At 49.7% G+C, this 20,502-nt stretch overlaps 9 protein-coding genes across 9 annotated transcripts; 4 read left to right on the forward strand and 5 right to left on the reverse strand.

The window, feature by feature from the left end:
* Positions 1–576: 576 nt before the first annotated feature.
* Positions 577–1,660, reverse strand: C8Q69DRAFT_494258 (hypothetical protein). The gene is made up of 2 exons (XM_028632206.1): positions 1,489–1,660; positions 577–1,417 (listed from the first exon to the last, which is right to left on the reverse strand). Exons 1-2 carry the CDS (start codon positions 1,553–1,555, stop codon positions 1,029–1,031), a joined length of 456 nt encoding a protein of 151 aa, XP_028488474.1. The 5' UTR covers positions 1,556–1,660; the 3' UTR covers positions 577–1,028.
* Positions 1,661–2,349: 689 nt separating this feature from the next.
* Positions 2,350–4,166, forward strand: C8Q69DRAFT_494259 (hypothetical protein). Its single transcript, XM_028632207.1, has 2 exons — positions 2,350–2,987; positions 3,058–4,166. Exons 1-2 carry the CDS (start codon positions 2,678–2,680, stop codon positions 3,684–3,686), a joined length of 939 nt encoding a protein of 312 aa, XP_028488475.1. The 5' UTR covers positions 2,350–2,677; the 3' UTR covers positions 3,687–4,166.
* C8Q69DRAFT_448852 (putative mitochondrial tricarboxylate transporter) lies at positions 4,167–5,762 on the forward strand. Its single transcript, XM_028629324.1, has 9 exons — positions 4,167–4,257; positions 4,311–4,365; positions 4,440–4,460; positions 4,524–4,655; positions 4,759–4,906; positions 4,986–5,243; positions 5,320–5,355; positions 5,405–5,554; positions 5,613–5,762. The coding sequence occupies exons 1-9, from the start codon at positions 4,222–4,224 to the stop codon at positions 5,668–5,670; spliced, it is 894 nt and encodes a 297-aa protein (XP_028488476.1). The 5' UTR covers positions 4,167–4,221; the 3' UTR covers positions 5,671–5,762.
* C8Q69DRAFT_448856 (hypothetical protein) lies at positions 5,763–7,404 on the reverse strand. The gene is made up of 3 exons (XM_028629325.1): positions 7,226–7,404; positions 6,989–7,161; positions 5,763–6,920 (listed from the first exon to the last, which is right to left on the reverse strand). Exons 1-3 carry the CDS (start codon positions 7,329–7,331, stop codon positions 5,901–5,903), a joined length of 1,299 nt encoding a protein of 432 aa, XP_028488477.1. The 5' UTR covers positions 7,332–7,404; the 3' UTR covers positions 5,763–5,900.
* A 406-nt stretch (positions 7,405–7,810) lies between these two features.
* Positions 7,811–9,748, forward strand: C8Q69DRAFT_511314 (dsRNA-activated protein kinase inhibitor; the record flags this gene model as incomplete). Its single annotated transcript, XM_028633260.1, has 2 exons — positions 7,811–8,785; positions 8,854–9,748. 2 exons carry the CDS (start codon positions 7,811–7,813, stop codon positions 9,451–9,453), a joined length of 1,575 nt encoding a protein of 524 aa, XP_028488478.1. The 3' UTR covers positions 9,454–9,748.
* A 198-nt stretch (positions 9,749–9,946) lies between these two features.
* On the reverse strand, positions 9,947–10,792 carry C8Q69DRAFT_396810 (protein-L-isoaspartate O-methyltransferase; the record flags this gene model as incomplete). Its single annotated transcript, XM_028627756.1, has 2 exons — positions 9,947–10,570; positions 10,691–10,792. 2 exons carry the CDS (start codon positions 10,790–10,792, stop codon positions 9,947–9,949), a joined length of 726 nt encoding a protein of 241 aa, XP_028488479.1.
* A 329-nt stretch (positions 10,793–11,121) lies between these two features.
* Positions 11,122–12,958, reverse strand: C8Q69DRAFT_773 (putative cell cycle protein kinase). The gene is made up of 4 exons (XM_028634024.1): positions 12,597–12,958; positions 12,085–12,544; positions 11,972–12,032; positions 11,122–11,910 (listed from the first exon to the last, which is right to left on the reverse strand). Exons 1-4 carry the CDS (start codon positions 12,865–12,867, stop codon positions 11,227–11,229), a joined length of 1,476 nt encoding a protein of 491 aa, XP_028488480.1. The 5' UTR covers positions 12,868–12,958; the 3' UTR covers positions 11,122–11,226.
* Positions 12,959–13,290: 332 nt separating this feature from the next.
* On the forward strand, positions 13,291–17,616 carry C8Q69DRAFT_961 (condensin). Its single transcript, XM_028634219.1, has 6 exons — positions 13,291–13,683; positions 13,765–14,267; positions 14,322–14,445; positions 14,496–14,637; positions 14,690–17,092; positions 17,157–17,616. The coding sequence occupies exons 1-6, from the start codon at positions 13,448–13,450 to the stop codon at positions 17,325–17,327; spliced, it is 3,579 nt and encodes a 1,192-aa protein (XP_028488481.1). The 5' UTR covers positions 13,291–13,447; the 3' UTR covers positions 17,328–17,616.
* Positions 17,617–18,307: 691 nt separating this feature from the next.
* On the reverse strand, positions 18,308–20,445 carry C8Q69DRAFT_835 (hypothetical protein). The gene is made up of 6 exons (XM_028634092.1): positions 20,061–20,445; positions 19,870–19,946; positions 19,765–19,804; positions 19,643–19,712; positions 19,514–19,573; positions 18,308–19,443 (listed from the first exon to the last, which is right to left on the reverse strand). Exons 1-6 carry the CDS (start codon positions 20,162–20,164, stop codon positions 18,493–18,495), a joined length of 1,302 nt encoding a protein of 433 aa, XP_028488482.1. The 5' UTR covers positions 20,165–20,445; the 3' UTR covers positions 18,308–18,492.
* Positions 20,446–20,502: the final 57 nt, after the last annotated feature.

The raw sequence follows: 20,502 nt of genomic DNA on the forward strand, positions 1-20,502 counted from the left end.
AACTCACCAAGATGCGCATGCTGATCTTTTCACCGATATAATGATGATACCTTGCATGAACAGGTTCATGCTGCATCCCGCACGCCATGCAGCCATAATGCAAAAGCCCAAAAGTTCATTGTACTACGTAGTGACCACAAACATGGCTGGCTGAGAGTGGAGAGTTGTGGCTCCTATACAGAAGAGCTATATCGTGCAGAATACGCTAGTTAAATACCTACTCTAATGCTGTTCACGCTAATGCAACTAATAATACATGTCGGCAAGGGCTCTACTACTGTACGTACTACGTAGATGTAAACACTATAATAACCAACCCCGAAATATTGCCGCCCAGATCCCAATATATAAGCTCTCTACTACGATGCCTAATAGAGTGCAGGCCGGATTGAGGGGAAAGCGGTTATATACTATTGGCGCGAGGCTATTCGAGCAGAGGGGAGAATCCTCCTGTTTGGTCATGTCTGGATCTGGCATACTAAGAACTAAACTAAATTACGTATAGCTTCAAATCATTTAGCGACAGTAAATGCGTGCCCACTGCAAATCATTTCTATCCTACTTCACGCTAAAAATCCCTCGATGAGCTGGTGCCACCGAGAAAGTTACCAGCAATATTGTTGGTCAGCTTCTTCAGTCAACAGCTCCAAGTTTCAGTGGCCTTTCGTATGTGCGGGGTTATACAAATTGAAACTACGCATATTTCAGTACAAAATGAGACGTTCATGGCTAGTACGTGATCCGTAATTGTAACTATAACAGAGTTTTCCTATTCTTGTATGTCATCGTAGACTAACTATGTGCATACTTCGTCATAATCTGAAAAGATCAACTCGATTATCTCTGCTTTCCCATGGAGAACCCCACATCTAGGAAGGGCATACAAGCTGAGAGCTCCATATGCTAAAGTCAAGCAGAGATAAGACTAGGAAGCGGAGAAAGCAAGAGCACCAATTTCACGATCAGTCACATCGGCACAGGCATTCCTTGAAGAAATGCAGCTCGAGCCAATCTGTCTCTCCATCCGTTTAGGGGTAGAACGGAATGGCCTCGTCGTCAGCGCTGCGCTTTGGGTAGAACGGAATGGCTTCGTCGTCTGCGCTGCGCTTAGGATAGAACGGAATGGCCTCATCGTCAGCACTGCGCTTTGGGTAGAATGGAATGGCCTCGTCGTCCGCACTGCGCTTTGGGTAGAATGGAATAGCTTCATCGTCTGCGCTGCGCTTAGGATAGAACGGAATGGCTTCGTCGTCCGCACTGCGCTTTGGGTAGAACGGAATAGCTTCGTCGTCAGCGCTGCGCTTTGGGTAGAACGGAATGGCCTCGTCATCTGCACTGCGCTTAGGATAGAATGGAATAGCTTCATCGTCTGCGCTGCGCTTTGGGTAGAACGGGATGGCTTCGTCGTCTGCGCTAGCTACAAATTCGATATTATTTTGTCAGTATCAGGCATAGCAAATACGTCCTTGGAAGCAGAGCTGGCCATACCGATAGGAGCCGCCGAGATCAATGGAAGACCAACGGCCAGCAGGGAAAGTACAAATTTGAGCTGCATTTTGCACTAAATACTTTCAAATGTTGAAAGATACGGCGTCAAGTAGTTCTGGGCTTAGGTACGGAATGGACAAAAAGAACAATGTGATGGTGTTACTGTTCAAGGATCTGTAGCTGATTTTATAGTTCTACAGGTATAGATGCAACTCTTTCAGTTCTTCATATCGACCAAGTCAGCATACGGCTCCATTGGTGGTACACTAGGAAATGCCCACAGCGACGGCTAGCTGAGAAAACTCGGTGAACGACGAGGCGTAGCCAGTTCTGGTCAATGTGCCTACATATCCTGCATATGTAGTACAAACTTGGATTCCATTCACAACTGTCCAATGATAGCAATTATGGAACACGCTCGGTGTCGCCATCTGTAAGGGAAACAGGCAAGACTTGGATTTCGTGCAAAACCTGCATATTCATTGAAGATCGAATGCTCTAGGATGTGGATCTGCTGCTGTTGAAGCACTCGATTTACCAATGTGTTCATGTCCAGACAGTACTGTGCTGTATCAGCTACACTGATATGTATCATGCCCATGCTCGGATGCTTGATATTGAGTGAGGAAATGATCCATAAAGGTAAATATGAGGCTGGAAGCAAACTTGAACTGGCCTTAAATTATGAGGGTTTGGGATTCAAGAACCACGATGTTCTCCATTTGAGGTTCTGTGGAAAGACCAGCAGCTTTTGTTTACGCCCCATCTGGCCTACATACATAGAGTTTAAGCCAATGATGCATCCGCGCACGATCTGCGGCGATCTGTGAACTATCTAAAGATCTATTCATCTACTTCAGTGGTCCTCACAGCAAGCCACAGCCGGCTGCACGTTGGGAAACCCTTCAGCTGATACCAGTCGCTCTGATATACATAGGGACAGGAAGCGGCCTCTCTTCTAAGTCTGTCACCCCGCCTTTTCTCATACCCCTTGCTTTCGGCGAGCAACCCCTCAATCGGTATCAATTCAATCTAGCTATGCTGTGAATACTGAATACTAATTATACGTTACCTGAGCCGGTGACGTTGGGAGCGTGGCATTTCCTGCTAACCGCGAAACCTTGAATAAAAAAAGCTCTCTGCCAGACTATTCTTTGCAGATTATTCAAGTGAATCGTCTGAGCTTAAGATGATGGCCCTGGGCGAATCTCAATATCCTCAGGCCCCGGATGACAGATCTGGTAATTGGCGTGAGAGTATGGATGAGAAGGAGCCAGAGCAACCTTTACTGACTGTCCCCGGCAATTCGGTACACGACACAGAGCATGGCCCTACAGGCTGTGTGCAATGGCAGAGGCGCAGCTGGGGACTCTGGCTCACTATCTTGAATATCTCGGTCTGGCTGGTAACGATTTTCTTCATTTTCTCGCCGTTTGCTAGCCGTGCTTGCCTCCGACACCTGAGTGACCAAGAGAAATGGAAAGCCGTCTCTTATTATGGTAAGACCACTGAATATTATATATCTATATATATTCTTCAATAATAGAAAATCATCTAACGACGATTCAGCCCCCGTTTTTGACCGTTTCGAGATCCCTCGCATAGTCCAAACGACCAACGGGTCACTATATGATACATACCCACCCTCGATCCTGCGAGTTCCCAAGGGACCTGAGGCAGACGCAGAATGGTTTCGGATAGGAACTGGTGTTTTCCCACTCATAATCTCATCAACTGAGATCCGCAAACTGGGAAAAGACCCCTCTGTGGCTGTGAAAATTCCACCAGAACACGGATACGGCGATGATGCGTACCTGGCGCAAACTGAAGTGTTCCACCTTCTCCATTGTCTCGATATGCTTCGCAAGGAGATCTCCTACGAACATTATTACTTCCCGAAGTTCGGAAACAATCCCGATGCTCAGCACCAGGCTCATATCGGACATTGCATAGACTTGCTTGCACAGTCGATTAAGTGTTCAAGTAGCGTCGATGTCATCTTGTTCAACTGGGTCGAGGGCTGGAATCAGCCATTTCCAGACTTTAAAAACAGGCATGTTTGTCGGGACTTCGAGGCACTTCTTGACTATGTCAATGACCATTCTGTTCCGGTGGAAGTGTTTCAAGCCATGAAGGAACCGCCCGAAGGTTATGTTCGTTTACCAGAGCCAGCTCCCGTGAACAGGGAGGGTGCATAATCGATGAGGATCAACTCAGCTGGCTTACTCACTTCTAATAGATATGGACAAGAACTTCGGATAACTTAGCTTTCATCGTAAATATGTAAAGGGACGTCCTCAGGTCAGTTATTGCTGTCTGTCGGGAAGATACAGTGCCCTGCCACTACTCCCAACTCCCAGGACTATATTCCACTACAAGATATACTAGTAGTTATCTTCAGTTAAGTAGGTATGTGGGTTGCAAATGGCCTCACTCTATCTCCGTCCGTCCCAAATATTAAGCAATCAGCACTGCAGGAGCCGGTTACAATATCATATAGATTGAACGGCTTTGAGGAAAAGAAGAAGAATGTTGATTTCCCTAGCATAAGGATTTGTAGGATTCTACATGTTGACAACCTGTGAATTTCAATTGTCGGCGGGTTTGGATGCACAAGCAGGGGTTGCCGACTGCCGTAATAAATTGTTGCCGACAATCGGCGTTTCCACTGTCGAGCTTCTGTCATAGACAACATCGTCCCGCTCATCGAGTGCAGGGAGGGCGTCTACAGCAATGGCCACTGCTGAGAAAAGGGAGACAAAACCCAAGGTTTGCTTCAATCTCGAACACATCGATTGGTGCCCTTCTAATTGTCTTCGCAGCCTAGCAGCTTGCGGTCCATCATCGCTGGCTCTACTGCCGGAGCTATCGAGATTGGTATGATCATCCAGGCCCAATAGAAACTGGACGAGATGCAACAATGACCAGCGGCTGACCAAAACCAACAACAGCGATCACATACCCAGCAGAGTGTACGGACAAGAATTCCTCCTCTCCAGTTCTATCCCGCGACCACTGACCAGCCAAAACCTCAGTCGCAAAGACCCGGTCACAGCTCAACCGAAGGTTACCGGACGGGAAGAAACTCCCATGGCCACCTTTCGGTAAACAGTGGTATGCCGGATGCACGACTCTGATCGTGGGAAATTCCCTTAAAGCAGGAATCCGTGAGTTGTCTGCCCCGCTTCGCCGCTGTCATATCGTTCAAAGCTCCATGTATGGACGTATACTGTCTTCCGAATACCCGCTGATGTTTGCGGACTTTGACAGGCTTCGTTGCCTTCGATACCTACAAATCGTTGCTCCAGGATGAAAATGGGCACATTTCTGGCCCCCGGACAGTCATTGCTGGATTTGGTGCCGGTTTCACTGAATCTCTTTTGGCGGTCACTCCGTTCGAGAGTATTAAGACGCAGCTGTTAGTACACCTGCTTTTCTCGTTATATTTGGTCTTCGTTTAGACAAGAATGCTGACTGGGGCGTTCTGTTACATCCAGGATCGATGATCGCAAGTCTGCCAAACCTCGTTTGAACGGATTCCTGCACGGCAGTAAAGTCATCTTCCAGGAAAGAGGTATTCGAGGCTTTTTCCAAGGCTTTGTTCCGACAACGGCCAGACAAGCAGCCAACTCGGCGACGAGATTTGGCAGCTACACGACGTTGAAGCAGTTTGTTCAAGGCTACGTCGCTCCGGGAGAGAAGCTGGGCACAATGAGCACTTTCGCTATTGGAGGCATGGCGGGTTTAATCACTGTGTATGTCTACATCGAAACTCATGCGCACGATATCTTGGATGATTCGGTGTGGCTGATCTTTCCCATACTATTCTAGCTACGTTACGCAACCTCTCGACACGGTGAAGACTAGGTAAGCTGGTTTATAGAGATAATGCTGGAATAGATGCTAACTCGAGCAGAATGCAATCATTGGAAGCGAGCAAGAATTACAAGAACAGCTTTGTGTGTGCTGCGAAGATCTTCAAAGATGAAGGCCCTCTGACCTTGTGGTCTGGCGCTGTCCCACGTCTGGCAAGACTGATCATGAGTGGAGGAATTGTGTTTACGATGTGCGTATAATGATTGCATAATATCATATCGAAAAAAGACTAGCTGACTTTTAAACAGGTACGAGAAGACGATCGAGGCAATGGATAAGTTCGACCCGCAAGGAAAATATATATGATGTGACGGTTGCGGCCTGTATTGTACACTACTGGTATCTAAAGTGCCCCAGCTTAGACATGAGAGCTATTGTCATCAATGACATACTATACAACATGCATCAGTTCAGTAAAGGGAATACTGAGTGTTCCGACTCGAATTATATCCGCAAGTTTATTGCCCGTGGTACATTGCGGGCCATGCAGAGGACCCTCGAACATGGAACGGCTGTTTCCAGAGTGGGCTGTCCTTCTATGCCTTCTTCTGGCCCTTCCCCTTTGCCTCCTTCAGTTCATCTTCGGCAATCATTGTCTCAACCTCACGGTCAGCGAGCCACCCTTGTACGCTCTCCATGACCGCTTCGAGACCATCACCGCCATCGAGAACATTCCCTAGGTTGTGGATTGTGATACCACTACGATGATCGGTACATCGACTCTGATTGTAGTTATACGTGCGGATCTTGTCACCACGACCCATTTTCGCAACACCCCCCATTGCGCCTCGTCGAAGTTTCACTAGCTCCTCTTCGCGAGCTTCTCGTCTCGCGTCTGCCAGCTTGGCTCGCAAAATTTGCCATGCTCTTTTGCGATTTGCGTGCTGGGACCGTGACTCTTGCATGGAGACGACAATTCCAGTGGGGATATGTGTCAGGCGGATAGCCGACTCAGTCTTGTTGACGTGCTGTCCACCGGCGCCGCTCGCTCTCATTTTCTCTGAGCGAACATCCTGGGGATCGATATAGTAGTCGCTGTTCGGATCCTCGAAATTCAGCGGACTGTCCTCACCTAACCCTGGCTCCGGGAAACTAGGAAGGACCATCACGCTGACAGCACTTGTATGTATACGTCCCTTGGCCTCCGTAGCTGGAACCCTCTGGACTCTATGCACGCCGGCCTCCGTCCTAAGAACATTATAACTGCCATCAGTCTCGACCTCCATGACAGCCTCCGTGAGACGATCATCCGCAGTTCCGTCTTCCGCATCTAGCTTGATTATACCCGTGCGAAATCCCTTTCGAGAACAGAACGCGATGTACATTCTTAGCAGTTCGTACGCGAAGAGGCCTGCCTCGTCGCCGCCTGCACCGGGTCGGATTTCGATCAAACAAGGAAGATCCGCAAAGGGGTGACGGGGAATAAGTGATTTCTTTAACTGATCCGAAATCGCGGGTAGGTTGGTATTGCTACTTTCGAGATCCTCAATGGCTAGGGATCGTAATTCCTCGTCTGTCTGGGGGTCTTTTAGAAGTGAATTGAGCTCTGATATGGACTGCGGTAGTCGATCAGTCAGTAAATGCGAGTCTGAGAGGAGATGAAATCGTGTGTCATTGGGCGTACCTCATTTGCTTTATCCCATTCTGCCAAAGCATTGACGATCGGAGTAAGTTCGCCAACGCGCTTCGCAACTTTCGCATCGAAGGACTCGGCGAGACGGGTAGAAAGAGATGCATGCTCGGCTGCGATCGATCGCGCACGATTAAGAAGAGCCGACGATAGGAGTCCGTTTGAAGCTATGTTATCTGTAAATAACTGCTTTTGCTGGAAGTGAGGTCGAATAAGCAGGAGATAACGTACCTGTGGTTTGACTCCGTCGCTGCACGGGCACGGGCAAGCCCTGTCTCCATGAGGCTCTCAAAGATCGAGAGAGACATCTTGAGCATACCCAGGGGATATTGAACATATTCCAGAGAGAATATGGGCTGCCAATGCTCTTGGACCCCACTGCCAGTATCTATTCACAAAGCGTTCTATTTCTTTCAGATCTTGAGATATCCGACACCGCATCACGTGCAGATATGTTCTGCTTACATCGATGATGTTCCAGTATTGTAAAATACGTAATATTACGCATTTTGGTAACCAATCACTCAAAGACAGAGCGTAACGGTACGGAATAAAACGGTAAAGGCCAGACTTGCAGGAGCCATAGCACGGAGGGACGTTTGAGCTCATCTTGTCTACTTTACTCTATTCCTGCTTCATGCTCTGAACAAGAACAGTAATGTAACTGCGCCATCTTCTTGAACTCTCGCACACATCGTCTCAGTACTGGTCGACGGTTTTCGCGGACACCCAGGCTGCTGGGTCTTCGTCAGTCGCCTTCTAATCTTAATACCTACACTGTCGCTATAGTTCATTCGTTACGACCGAGCTCTCGCCATGATACTCTCTCTGTATTCTCTGACGGTCCTCCTGGCCTGTCTTTCGACTTCCAGTGCCCTTCAAGAGCCTATCGCATCAGACACGCCGCTGTCGTCTCTAATCTCCTCGGCCAAGGCTCATCTCAGTAATGGCTCTCCCCGGGAGGCACTGACTTATTTCGATGCTGCAGTGGCGCGCGATCCAACGAACTACTTGGCGCTTTTCCAGCGCGGAGCCACCTATCTCTCCCTGGGAAGAAATTCACAAGCTGTGGAGGATTTCGATCGTGTACTGAAACTAAAGCCGGACTTTGAGGGCGCCCTTATCCAGAGGGCTCGTGTCAAGACCAAGACAGCAGACTGGACTGGAGCCAAGCGTGATCTGGAGACAGCTGGAAAGAAAAAGTCACCGGAATATGAGGAACTGGAGGAGGCACAGGCGGCAACACTGCTAGCAGAGGAGGCTGAGAGAAAGAGCAACTGGGACAGCTGTGTGGAGCAGGCCAATGTTGCTATCATGAAGGCGAGCTTGGCTCCCAGTCTTCGTCAGACCCGAGCGCACTGCCGCTTTGAAAGAGGGGAGATTCGAGAGGCTCTCAGTGATCTTGGTCATTATCTGCAGCTCGCTCCCGGCTCGGTGGAACCGCATCTCCAGATCTCGAAGACGTTATTCTACGCTCTCGGAGAAACAGACCCTGGCGTTTCCCAAGTGCGGAAATGTTTGCATTCTGATCCAGATTCGAAACCATGTTCGCGACTATTCCGCAGAGAGAAGCAGTTGGTGAAACGACTAGACAAGCTGCAGGATGCGATGGAGAAGCGGAAGTTCAACAATGCTGCGAACCTGATCGTCGGAACTAGTGGTGAAAGCGGTCTCCTTGAGGACGTAAAGGAGGATGTCAAGGAAGCGAGGGAAGCTGGCCATATTCATCCCAAGGCTCCCAGCAATCTCTACATGTCGCTCGTCCAAAGTGCCTGTGAAGCTTATCGTGCGGTATGTTATCCAACGTTTGATTTTCCAAACTATACCGATTTGCATTTAACTGACCCTTTTTATTATAGATGCACCAGACCAAGAAAGCGAAGCCCTATTGCTCTGAATCTTTGGGTCTTGATCCTCAATCTCTCCACGGGCTGTTGTTCAAGGCTGAGACGGAGCTGGACGAGGAAAGCTTTGAAGACGCGATTAGAACGCTAAACAAGGCCAAGGAACACCATCCAGGTTCAAATGAGGTACAAAGCTTGTTACAGAAGGCACATACTCTGCTCAAGAGATCGAAGTCAAAGGACTACTACAAGGTTCTCGGAGTCAGTCGAGATGCCGATGAGCGAACTATCAAGCGTGCCTACCGCCAGCTGACGAAGGAGCATCACCCTGATAAGGCCAAGTCTAAAGGTGTTACCAAGGAGGAAGCGGAGAAGAAGATGGCTGCTATCAACGAAGCGTATGAAGTGCTGTCTAACCCCGAACTGAAAGCCCGGTTCGACAACGGCGACGATCCTAACGACCCCGAATCGGGAAGGCAAAACCCCTTCCAACAGGGAAATCCCTTTGCTGGAGGAGGACGCCAGCAGTTCTTCTTTCAGCAAGGGCATGGTGGACCCCAATTCAAGTTCTCAGGCCAGGGGTTCAACTTCCCCGGAGGTTTTCCCTTCGGCTAGTTATTTACATGCTGCTTTGGTCCTTTTTTCGTGCATTTTCTCACCCATGCTCCCACAAGCATTCTTTTGCTGGTAATCTTCTGTTTCGGTTCGATGTATCTTTTTGGGGTATTGGTATTTTCCAGGTGAAATCGGATCAGGAGTGCTGAGGCGTAGTGTACTTCCTAACTTCTTCCTCGAGAAGAAGCTCACTTGAAGGATATTATCAATTTAGAACGTTTCTTTATAGGTATTCTAATGGAGAATGCTATCAAACCTGCAATTTTACCTAAGTAAGTTCTACTCGAATATAGTACCTCCAGCGTGAGGACAAAGATTTTCGTGTGCATTTAGAGTTGTAAAGACGTTCATGCTTCAGGATATTATGCTTTTACCCATTCGACGAGCGAGGAGAGACTCAACTCAATACCCATCGCAGAAGACTATGTAAACACAAACGCCGATCAACTCCCGGAAAACATGGGAGTCGGGATAAATAAAAAGCATGACCCATTCATCTTGGAGGCGCATCAGTAAGTGGCACATAGCTAACCGCAAAGACCTTCTCCTTATGTACGGAGCCATCAGCCTTCTTATCTACGACCCAGATATACTGACCACCGCCCAAACCGAGGGCACTCAGCGCCGCTCCACCACCTTCCTCTGACTCTACAGGAATGAACAGGCGTCCCGGAGCACGCAACTGCTCCACGAGAACAGGATGGAGCTTATCAGCCGCGGCCCCAACATGGATAGCATCGTAAGGCGCGTCTTCCGGCCAACCTTTGCGTCCGTCTCCGGTGACGAACTTGACTTTTCCCGACTCGAGCATTTTACGGCCCTCGGGGGATTTGCTCATGTTCTTCTTCGCGAGGTCGACGAGTTCTTGGATGTGATCGATTCCAACGACGTAGCCGTCCTTGCCGGTAGATGGGCCATCGATCAGATTTGCGAATACGTGAGTGAGGTAGCCTGATCCGGAGCCAATGTCCAGGACACGAGAGCCGGGATGGAGGAAATCGATGAGATACTCGCAGGCATGGCCATGCATATGGGGAGCGGAGATGGTGGCGCTGTATCCGATCGGCTGAGGGGAGTCGGAGTATGGGGCGGAGGGCGCATAATGAGCGCGGTCGACCTTGGAAATTGGACGATTAGCTTGATTGGTACTGGGAAGTGAAGTTCTGTGATAGCTTTACAACCTGAACTGGGGCCCAAGGATGTAAAGTATAATGACAGCGGTGAAAGAAATACTTACGCCTAGCATGGCATTCTTTACTCGTTCATTCTTGATGAGACCTGCCTCGAACAGGTTCTCGATCAGTTCGCTGTTTGTTTGTCCAGAACAATACCACGCCATTGATAGCAGTCTTGTTGGAACCCTGATCTGATGACGATGACAGCTTTTGGAAAGTGTTCTCGACAGTAGAGATGCTGGTCGGTTAAACGTGGAGGGGTTGATTGTCATAAGATGATCAGCAGCTACAGAGGAAGAAAATGGAGCAAGATGAGCAGCACAGCGCAGCGGGATACGATTATAGGATAGACCAGACGACCTGGACTTTATGCGAGACAGGAGAAGCATGAGCTATTATCTCTTCTAAGCGCCGGACATCCCGACAAGCAACTGATCGCATTGCAATCGCGGGGATACACTCGGATGACGCCAGAGTCACGAAGACCCACGTGACATTCTAGTTCACGTACGGAGGATATCATTTCTCCAAAGCTAGAGTTCGTTAAATCGTTATAGTACACGCCTGCACCCGTGTCGGATGCTGCTGCAGAAAAGCATTACAGCATGGCCACTTCGTCCTTGTCTCCCTCCCCGTCCTCCTCGTTCTCCGCCTCCGACTCCCCAGCTTCGCTCTCGGGGTGACCGCCCCATTCCATGTCGTGATCAATTGGATCCGTGAAGAACTCGTGCTCCAGGGCCTGTTTGGCACTGAGACGCTTGTGCGGATCGAGCTCCATCAATCCAGCCAGAAGCCGTGTGGCCTGCTTCTCGCTCTCTGTCAGTTCCTCCACGCAACTGGCCCAGACCACTAGCTTCTCCCAGCTATATCCCTTCTCCCCAATCGTCGGGATATTCGTCTCGAATACCTGACCGTGCAGGGCAGCCGCCGCCTTCATGCGGCGGTTTCCAAAAATACTTGCCATCTCGATCATGGCGTCGACATCGTCGGCTGAATTGAAGAACGGAAACCGGCGACCGAGGAGAGTCAGGAGAATGACCCCTGCAGACCACATATCGATTTTCGTCGTCTGAGAGGTGCACTTGAACAGGACCTCTGGGGCACGGAATCCACGGGTGCCGGCACGATTCGCTCTCCGCGATGGTCGTGAATCATTTTTGGGATACCCCGACGATATCGTAGATGAACAGTGCGTCGAGTAGTAGCTCCCTAGAATCTTGGCACGTCGCACCGCTGGCGAGTTCGCACAGAGACAGGTGCCGGTGTACTCGGATCCCTCGCGCTGAAGAGCGTAATGTCAGTCGTTTGGTGCCATCGTATACTGCGGATTGTCATTGACATACCTCAGCCAATCCAAAATCCACCAGGACGCCCTGTCGACGTTCAGGATTGTAGAGGAAATTCCTAATTCATTCATTAGCATCTGCTAAGTGAGACTGAGATGTGTCCAGCATACGTGGGCTTGATATCTCGATGAAGAATGTTATGCTTATGCACCGCATGCAATGCCGAAAACAATGACCGGAAATAGTGACGCATATCGGCCACCAAGAAGGTGCGGTATTGAATGCGGAAATCGGTATGGGGAAAGTAGGGCAGAACCGCTACGACTTGATCTTGGTGTCGAAACGCCGTAATCAGCGGACACACCGATTTGCAGCCGCGGAGATCGTGCAAGAGTTCCAACTCGTTTTGGATGCGGAGGGGGCTGCTGGTCACGTAGATCTTCTTGAGAGCAACGTATTTGGGCTTCTTGCGCTTCTCCGGCCATGAGGAATTTTGTTCGTCACCCAGTCTTCGTCGTTTCGACGGCGGCGCCGCCCATTTACCATCATCATTCTCTAGATCCAAGTCCCAGTCATTCTCATAGTGGTCGTAGAGCAGATCCTCCGCCTTGTACACTGTCGAAAAGGTCCCTAACGAATGACGATCAGCACGAGCTTGAAAAGGGAAGATCAAGGTTCCCACCTTCTCCAATTCTGTTGATCAGACGGTATCGCTCAGAAATGCCAGTGAATGTCTCCTCCAACTTTCGCATGTCTTCTTTGACGGACTCATCAACCTCTTCCAAAGCCTCATCCTGTGCCTCGGTTTCTTCAACATCGCGCGAGTGATCACTGTCCGTCGGGATTCCCTCTGCCACAATCGACTGTAGCCGCCGTGCCTGGCTCTGTCTGGTCGGATCGTCTCTGTGTATATCAAAATGGCCCGGTGGGACTATGTGAGGTGGGTTCGACATGGTACTGGTAGCGTAGCTTGTCGGTTGGATTGATTAGCAATGGCAAATGCCTGAGACTTGAACTGAGAATGGCGAGTACACGACTGGCAGTTCGAGAGCGAGAGCCACAATTCAATCAATCAATCAATCAATCAATCAATTAACGACAACTGTGCTTCATCGTCGCTGGCTCGCATTCATCTCTATCCGGAACGAGCGAAAATGCTTTGTCGTCGCGTGTTGTCTTGTTTGCTCTCGGCGCGGCGCGTGCTCTGGGCGGCGTGATATTCTGCTCGATCAGGAAGGGACACACAGTGTGCGCTTTCCCAAAACAGATACGCTGCAGTGCTGCCTGAAAAATACCAAAAGGGAAAAATACAAACACACCAATTCGGCCTTAGACTAACGCTCCTTCCCCCTCAGTTGCGGAGATCAACACCGCAAAGACTCCGTCCACCACCATCCCCGATCCTCATCGACAACATCGCCATCCATCGTCGCCACGCCACTATCCGCCTCATGACTCTACGACAGTGACTTTTTTCTTTTCGCATTGATACGGCGCCTTCAAAGGCCATCTTACATTTCGCACCAGTCCGCCATGGAGGACAGGATAAACTTTGATCTCAACGAATCCCTAAAGCACTATCTCAGTGATCCGGCTACCGTCCCGACCACTGAAGCAGATTCCGAGCTTCTCGACTGCGAAAATGACCCAGAGTCCTTGTCGTCCGCGCAGATAGACGCGGTACTGAACCCCATCGTCGATGCCGTCGCAGAGAGCCCGGAGGGCCTGACGAGGGCAGTCTTTTTTGACTCGCTTCAACTTCTGCTCAAGTGCGCCTCGACTTTTCCTTATGATCCGTCTCGCTGTGATAACCCAAATGACCCTGATTCTGAACTGTCTTTTACATCCAGGTGTGTCACCGCGATCTCGTCCAAGACGTTGAGCAAGATTCTCGACCTCATCGTATCCGGTCTCGCCGTTGAAGCCGATATCATCCACGGTGATCTCGAAGCCGACGAACAAGATGCCGTACAGCACCACAAGCAGTTGCTGGAGATGTATGGCTTCCTGCTGCAATGGGCGCTGTCGGCAGTGGAGGTCAAAGCCGCAGAGAAAACGACAGAGGCAGTTCCTGCGCGTTCACGAAAAGGGCCCAAATCGAAGAGCAACAAAGATGGCCACTGGGACTGGACAGCTCAGATTCAAATCGCTATGGAGACCATGTGTAAAGTCATGAAGCTCAAACTCAGCAAGATTTTCCTAACTACTTCCGACCGCGACACTTTCATCAGTCTCTTCACGCGATCGATCTATCTGATACTGGAGAGCGAGCAGCGAGTCAAAAGCATGTCCATCCGGATGCACGCCTTCAAGGTATTGTGCATCGCGGTAAAACATCACGGTCACGCGTTCGGTAGGTTCCACGGCCTGCTCTGGAAGACGTGGCCTTGATTGACCATCTATATAGGTGCCCAGACATCGATCGTCCAGAACTTGACTTATTTTGAACATTTGTCGGAACCGATGGCAGAATTCTTGCACATTCTGGCGGAGCAATACGATTATCCTCAGCTGTCCGACGAGATATTAAAGTACGATCTACTCTCCAGAACGCTACAGCATGGAGACTAACAAGTCACAGGGAATTGGCAAACAAGGAGTTTAACTCGAATGATACCAGAGGACCCAAGTCGGTCTCTGCGTTCATCGTGAGGCTGTCGGAGCTTGCTCCCAGACTGATCATTAAACAGATGACATTGCTCGCGAAGCAATTGGATAGCGAGGTAAAATCTCACACAGAACTCTACTGTCGAGCTTCATTAACACCCATACTAGTCATACACTTTACGATGTGCCATTATTGAAGTCTGCGGGAACCTTGTCGCGGACCTTACTAAGGAGGAAGAAAGGACCGAGAGTTCCAAGACGCAGATCAATGCCTTCTTCGACGTGCTGGAGGAGAGATTCCTGGACATCAACCCTTACTGTCGGTCCCGAACAATCCAGGTCTACATGAGACTCTGTGATTTGGAGCAGAAGTTCCCCAAGAGGAGGCAGAAGGCGGCAGAACTGGCTGCACGTAGCTTGGAAGACAAGAGCAGCAATGTCCGAAGGAACGCAATCAAGCTGCTGACCAAACTGGTCTCAACCCATCCCTTCAGTGTCATGCACGGCGGACAACTCTCGCACAAAGAGTGGACTACTAGACTAGAGGCCGTGGAAGCTGAGCTCGATGCGCTAAAACCCCCTCCAGAGACGCCCGGTCTTGGGGATGATCCCGCAGCCGCACATATCGATAGCGAGCTCTTGGACGATGCCACGACCCTCCAAGATGACTCGCCGGAGGACTCCCCATCGAAAACGCCAAGGATGACCGACGAGCAAAGGGCCGCTGCCATAAAAAAGGCTGCCGAGGAGGCAGCAACATCCGAGCTGCTGGCACGCTTGCAGTTAACTAGGAAGTACTATGTTGAAGCTCTTCGATTCATTGAAGTCCTTCATTCTGCATCAGGGAATGTCTCGCAATTGTTATCGGCTCGAAACAAGAGCGAAGTCATTGAAGCGATGGACTTCTTCGTGGTCATCGATGCGTACAAAGTAGAAACTGCGCGCACAGGAATCCGGCGAATGCTTCGACTTATCTGGACGAAGGGAAACAGCGACGAAGGCAAGGGCGTCCAGACACATCTGATTGATTGCTACAAGGGACTCTTCTTCGAAGCACCGGATTCGTTCAGCACAAATGACGCTGCTAACTACATTGCCCGAAACATGATCAGTTTGACGTTCGGGTCTACTCCGGCAGAACTTACGTCGCTTGAGCAGCTGCTCAGTACCATGATGAAAGCCGGTCACATATCTGACGCGGTCATCGCAAAGCTGTGGCAGGTCTATGGTGTCCAAAGAAAGGAAATCTCGCGAACGCAGCGCCGGGGCGCAATTATTGTCCTTGGTATGCTTGCTCTAGCCGATCCAGAAATCGTTGTCAAGGAGATCGAAACGATGCTCCGAATCGGTCTGGGAAGCCTTGGACGAGCGGATTTGGTCCTTGCAAAGTACACATGTATTGCACTGCGAAGGATGATTCCGGGTCGACAAGCGAAGTCCAAGGACACAGGAGTCTCAAAGCTGCCAAATGACCACGCGGTTTTGACTAAGCTTGCAGCCATGACAGATATAGTCACAGACAACAAAGAATGGTACGGAGTAGCAGAGCAAGCTATCGGTGCTATCTACGCTCTTGCCAAGCATCCAGATAGCCTCTGTTCAGACATCATCAGACGGAAGACGAAGTTCGTTTTCCAGCCTCATCCCCAACGAGCTGCGTCCGAGCATCCGACTGTCGAGGGCGAGGAACAGCGACCAGGAACGGCATCAAGCAACGATCAAGCGGCCAAGGAATATAATACGTCTTCAATGCTCTCACAGTTGCTCTTCATTGTTGGTCATGTTGCCATAAAGCAGATCGTCCACCTCGAGCTTTGCGAACTCGACTTCAAACGACGCAAAGCTGAGCAAGAAAAGAACAAGCCTGCCAATCAAGCCCAGAAGAAGAAGGATGAAGTAACCGAGGATGACGAACTTGATCTCATCGGCGGCACCACCGAAGATGACTTCACCGAAGCGATAGCTCATATTCGCGAACGTGAGCTTCTCTACGGGGAGAACTCCCTCCTGACAAACTTCGGGCCTCTGGTGACTGAGATCTGCGCAAACAACAATGCTTATCCTGACCGCAACCTTCAAGCCGCTGCGACTCTCTGCATGGCTAAGCTGATGTGTGTGTCAGGCGAGTACTGCGAGAAGAACCTTCCTCTTCTCATAACCATCATGGAACGCTCTGAAGACCCTATTGTTCGTAGCAATGCTGTTATTGCTTTGGGAGATATGGCAGTATGCTTTAACCATCTTATCGACGAGAACACGGACTTCCTTTATCGAAGACTTAATGATAAAGATTCCTCCGTAAAGCGAACATGTCTGATGACCCTTACCTTCCTGATCTTAGCCGGTCAGGTGAAGGTCAAGGGACAGCTGGGCGAGATGGCGAAATGCTTGGAGGATGAGGACAAGAAGATTGCCGATCTGGCACGCATGTTCTTCACTGAACTGGCAACCAAGGACAATGCTGTCTATAACCACTTTGTGGATATGTTCAGCTTATTGAGCGCTGAAAAGGACCTTGACGAGGGTGCGCTGAAGCGTATCATCAAGTTCTTGGCTGGTTTCATTGAAAAGGTACGTTGTGCTGAATACCATGTTCTCCCCCATTCGCAACTGGCAGACTGACACTCTATTTTAGGACAAACATGCCAGACAACTTTCAGAGAAACTTGCGGCGCGTCTGCCGAGATGCGAGACCGAAAGACAGTGGAACGACGTGGCATACGCTTTGTCACTGCTTCAACATAGGAATGAGGAGATCCAAAAGACCTTGGCTACCGGATTCAAGGTTGTCGCGGCGGCCTCGTAGATCATCCAGATAGCATAAGAATGCGATGTTGGAGTTGGTTTCCATTGTGGGTTCTTCGGTTCTGGCATGGGGATTCTTTTTTTGGTCTGGAGTTACAAGGATGTGTCATGAACTGGGAATATACTCTGATATGCATGGGGAGGATATATTATTTTGATTTTGCCTTATCCTAGGGGGAGGAAAGAACTCCGCATTTTTATTCCAAGCAGATCTCATCTTGAGAATTTATGGAAGTTATAATTCATCGAACACGTATATACGGTCCCCGGGATTTCTTCAATTACGACGAATCATCTCAGGTTTGATCATTTTGCCAGTTCTGATTAGCAAGTCTGGTGCCAGAAGTTTGGCCAGCTCAACTGTTTAAAAACGAATACCATTTGAGCCAACTTTATACATTCTTAACGCAGAAAATTTACATATCCGATCAGCAGATCACCCCAAAGGAGAAACAGTAGAATGTATCAGAGTGCAAAGACCAAAAAAGAACGAATAGCCCAAAGGTGCAGACAGGATAAACGCCCGCCAGATTTCGATTACCTAGACAAACACAAGTAGTACAAATAACGATATTCTATCAGATTGGAAGTGTTAATAATGGATATTCCAGATCGGATCCGATTTCTGGAAAGGATGTGCAAAAAAACGAGGGAGAAAGTGAGAGATAACAGATATGTAGATAGATCAATAGGAATGATTGATCATGCTCGAATTTCCTGATGGAATTGGCCGGGGGTGGGGGGAATGAAATAAGGCTAGAAGTATATGCATGTTTATCCCCTTGATAGATAGACATAGACAGACCATGGATTCTGGAATCTTCCCTCTGATAATAGAAAGGAAGTTCAGCGCAGGATAGGTTGAAAAGAAAAAAGAATGTAATTAGCACATTGTAGTATCAGCGCCCACACCTAAGGAAAAGGGAAAAGAAGTAATATGAAATAGGACAAGAGGATGGGACGAGAAACTGCCAAGAAGAAGGTAGGATAGGACGGGGCCGAATTATGTAGATTTTTCCCGGAATCAAACTGCATTCACATTTCGCCGTATTTGTTGTGGTGAAGAGAGAGAGGAAGATAGGGAAAGGAAACAAAAACAAAGAGGTCGAGTCCTGGCATGTACACTCGATTTATGATTTACCGTATATGAATTCGATTCAAGCCGTCTATACGCCTGTTACCTTGCTTTCTTCCAGTTTGTAATTGTGTTCATGGAGGCCCTTGAGGGCTTTCTTCCCCTCTTCTGTCAATTCTGGCTTTCCCAGAGGAGTAACGGCGCCGGTGAAAAACCGTGGAGTCCATTCCTCGTTCTTTTCTTTGCGCTCGGCGGCTTTCTGACGCTGGCGTTCTTCGAGGTCTTGTTTAAACTTGGTGGCTTCACTATACCGCTTCTCGAGGATGGCGGCAGTGACGCCTGACCATAGCTTGCGTGACTCGTTCGGGAGCTGCTCTGGCTCGGGAGGGACAATCTTGGAGGCGGGGAAGAGAGGGGAAACGTCTATCAGAAGGATTTGTTCGGTGGAACCGGGAAGAGTGTAGTATATCCGGTCGTGCCAACAACCGGTGATCCTTGCCAGAACATCACCCTCAGGGACGTCCTTGATCCTGGTCTTGTTGTCGTTATCCGGGTCGTAGCGGAATATGATACCCTCGACTCTATTCTGAGCCCGGCTCACCCATCCATCTTCTAGGTACTGCAGGATTGCCTTTATCCGGGTCTTAGGGCATGTTATAAAGCAGGTATCCGACACGCTGATCGACAGCGAACCGCGCAACAAGCCGCCGAGATGAGCAGCTGGGTGAGTCAGCTGATACTCTTCGTCGTCCCATTTGGACAGGTTGACGAAAATGCCCAGGTTGTGCTGCCCGGGTGCAACACGGATGCTGGTGCCGGTGAATTTGGCGCTGATCTGGTCAAAACCGCGGGCGGTCACACCGCGCTCGGGGCAGTCGACATAGAAGGCAGACACCGGGGGATGATGAGACGTCTGTTCGGTCAAGTAGGACACTGTGACGCGCTCTCCCTTGTCGTCCTTGACGGTGGTAGCGCCATTAGTCTTATCGGTCTTGGAGGAGGTGATGACGGGGCCCGCCGTATCTTCTGTTTCCCAATTACACTGCGACAAGGAAAATATCAGCCAAGTCTGACAATCCCCGACAGCAGCCCAAGCCAATTGTACGACCAACCCTAAAAAACTCGCCAAGCGTGGAATTGTAGGGCTTGCATGGTTTCCCCTTAATGTATTTCTGCAGTAGTTGTTCAGCACGGTTCCTCCTCAACATCAGAGAGATGCGTTGTCCGCAAAATGGGCGTACCAGATCCTTGGTGAACCAGAACCGTAATACTTCAAGCATTCGACCAAGAGGTTCATCCGATTTTCCGATGCTATAGTTCGCCGTCAGACTAGTGTTTCACGGAAGTACAAAGGAGTCCAGACCTGACAAAGGTCTCCGGCCTATCCAGATAGTTCCAATACTCTGATGACAGAGAGGTTAGACTATGACTTTCTTGCGTATGCACCATGCGTAGTCTTAGCACTCACCAAGGTTGGGAATCGGTTCCATCAGCTGGGCTGGCAGCGAGAAGCGAACAGAGGCAATGTCGGCCACGCCGATAAACCTGTAGTGTAGATAGAGATTAACCGTCTGTCTCCAACCAGAGTATCATCCGTCCTCCTCTTCTGCGAAGTGTCCTGCGAGTTCACGAGCGAGATTGTTACCGACGAAGACATACTTGCGGAGGATGGAAAGGAACGTCTTGAGCTTCGAGGAGTCATCGGCGGCTTTCTCGGGGGCGTTGGAGCCCGTAGCAGAGGTGACTGAGCTGGCTTCTGACATGATGGATCTTGCAGAAAGACGCGATTTGAAATGATCCCTAGCAGAAGGACGCTGTGGTCGCCATACAGTAACGACGGCGGCAGAGAGATAGATAAAGCCACCCCCGGAACCCCGAAAGTGGCGGAGGGGGAAGTCAGATGCGGGCGGGACGATGAAAGAGACACGAACGGAGGGATGAGATCGAACAGACTCAGGAGGAGGGGAGATGGGTTGATCGCCAGACAAGAGTCGATGGTTGTTTGAGAAAGTCGAAGACGCTTTTGGAGAGTGGTTTGTCGTTCGCCGACTCGACTCGACTCTGGCGGTGACGTTTTCGCCCTATTCTACGCTCGGGGCAA

The sequence above is a fragment of the Paecilomyces variotii genome, assembly GCF_004022145.1.
Source record: "Paecilomyces variotii strain CBS 101075 chromosome Unknown C8Q69scaffold_1, whole genome shotgun sequence".
Taxonomy (NCBI): Eukaryota; Fungi; Ascomycota; class Eurotiomycetes; order Eurotiales; family Thermoascaceae; genus Paecilomyces; species Paecilomyces variotii.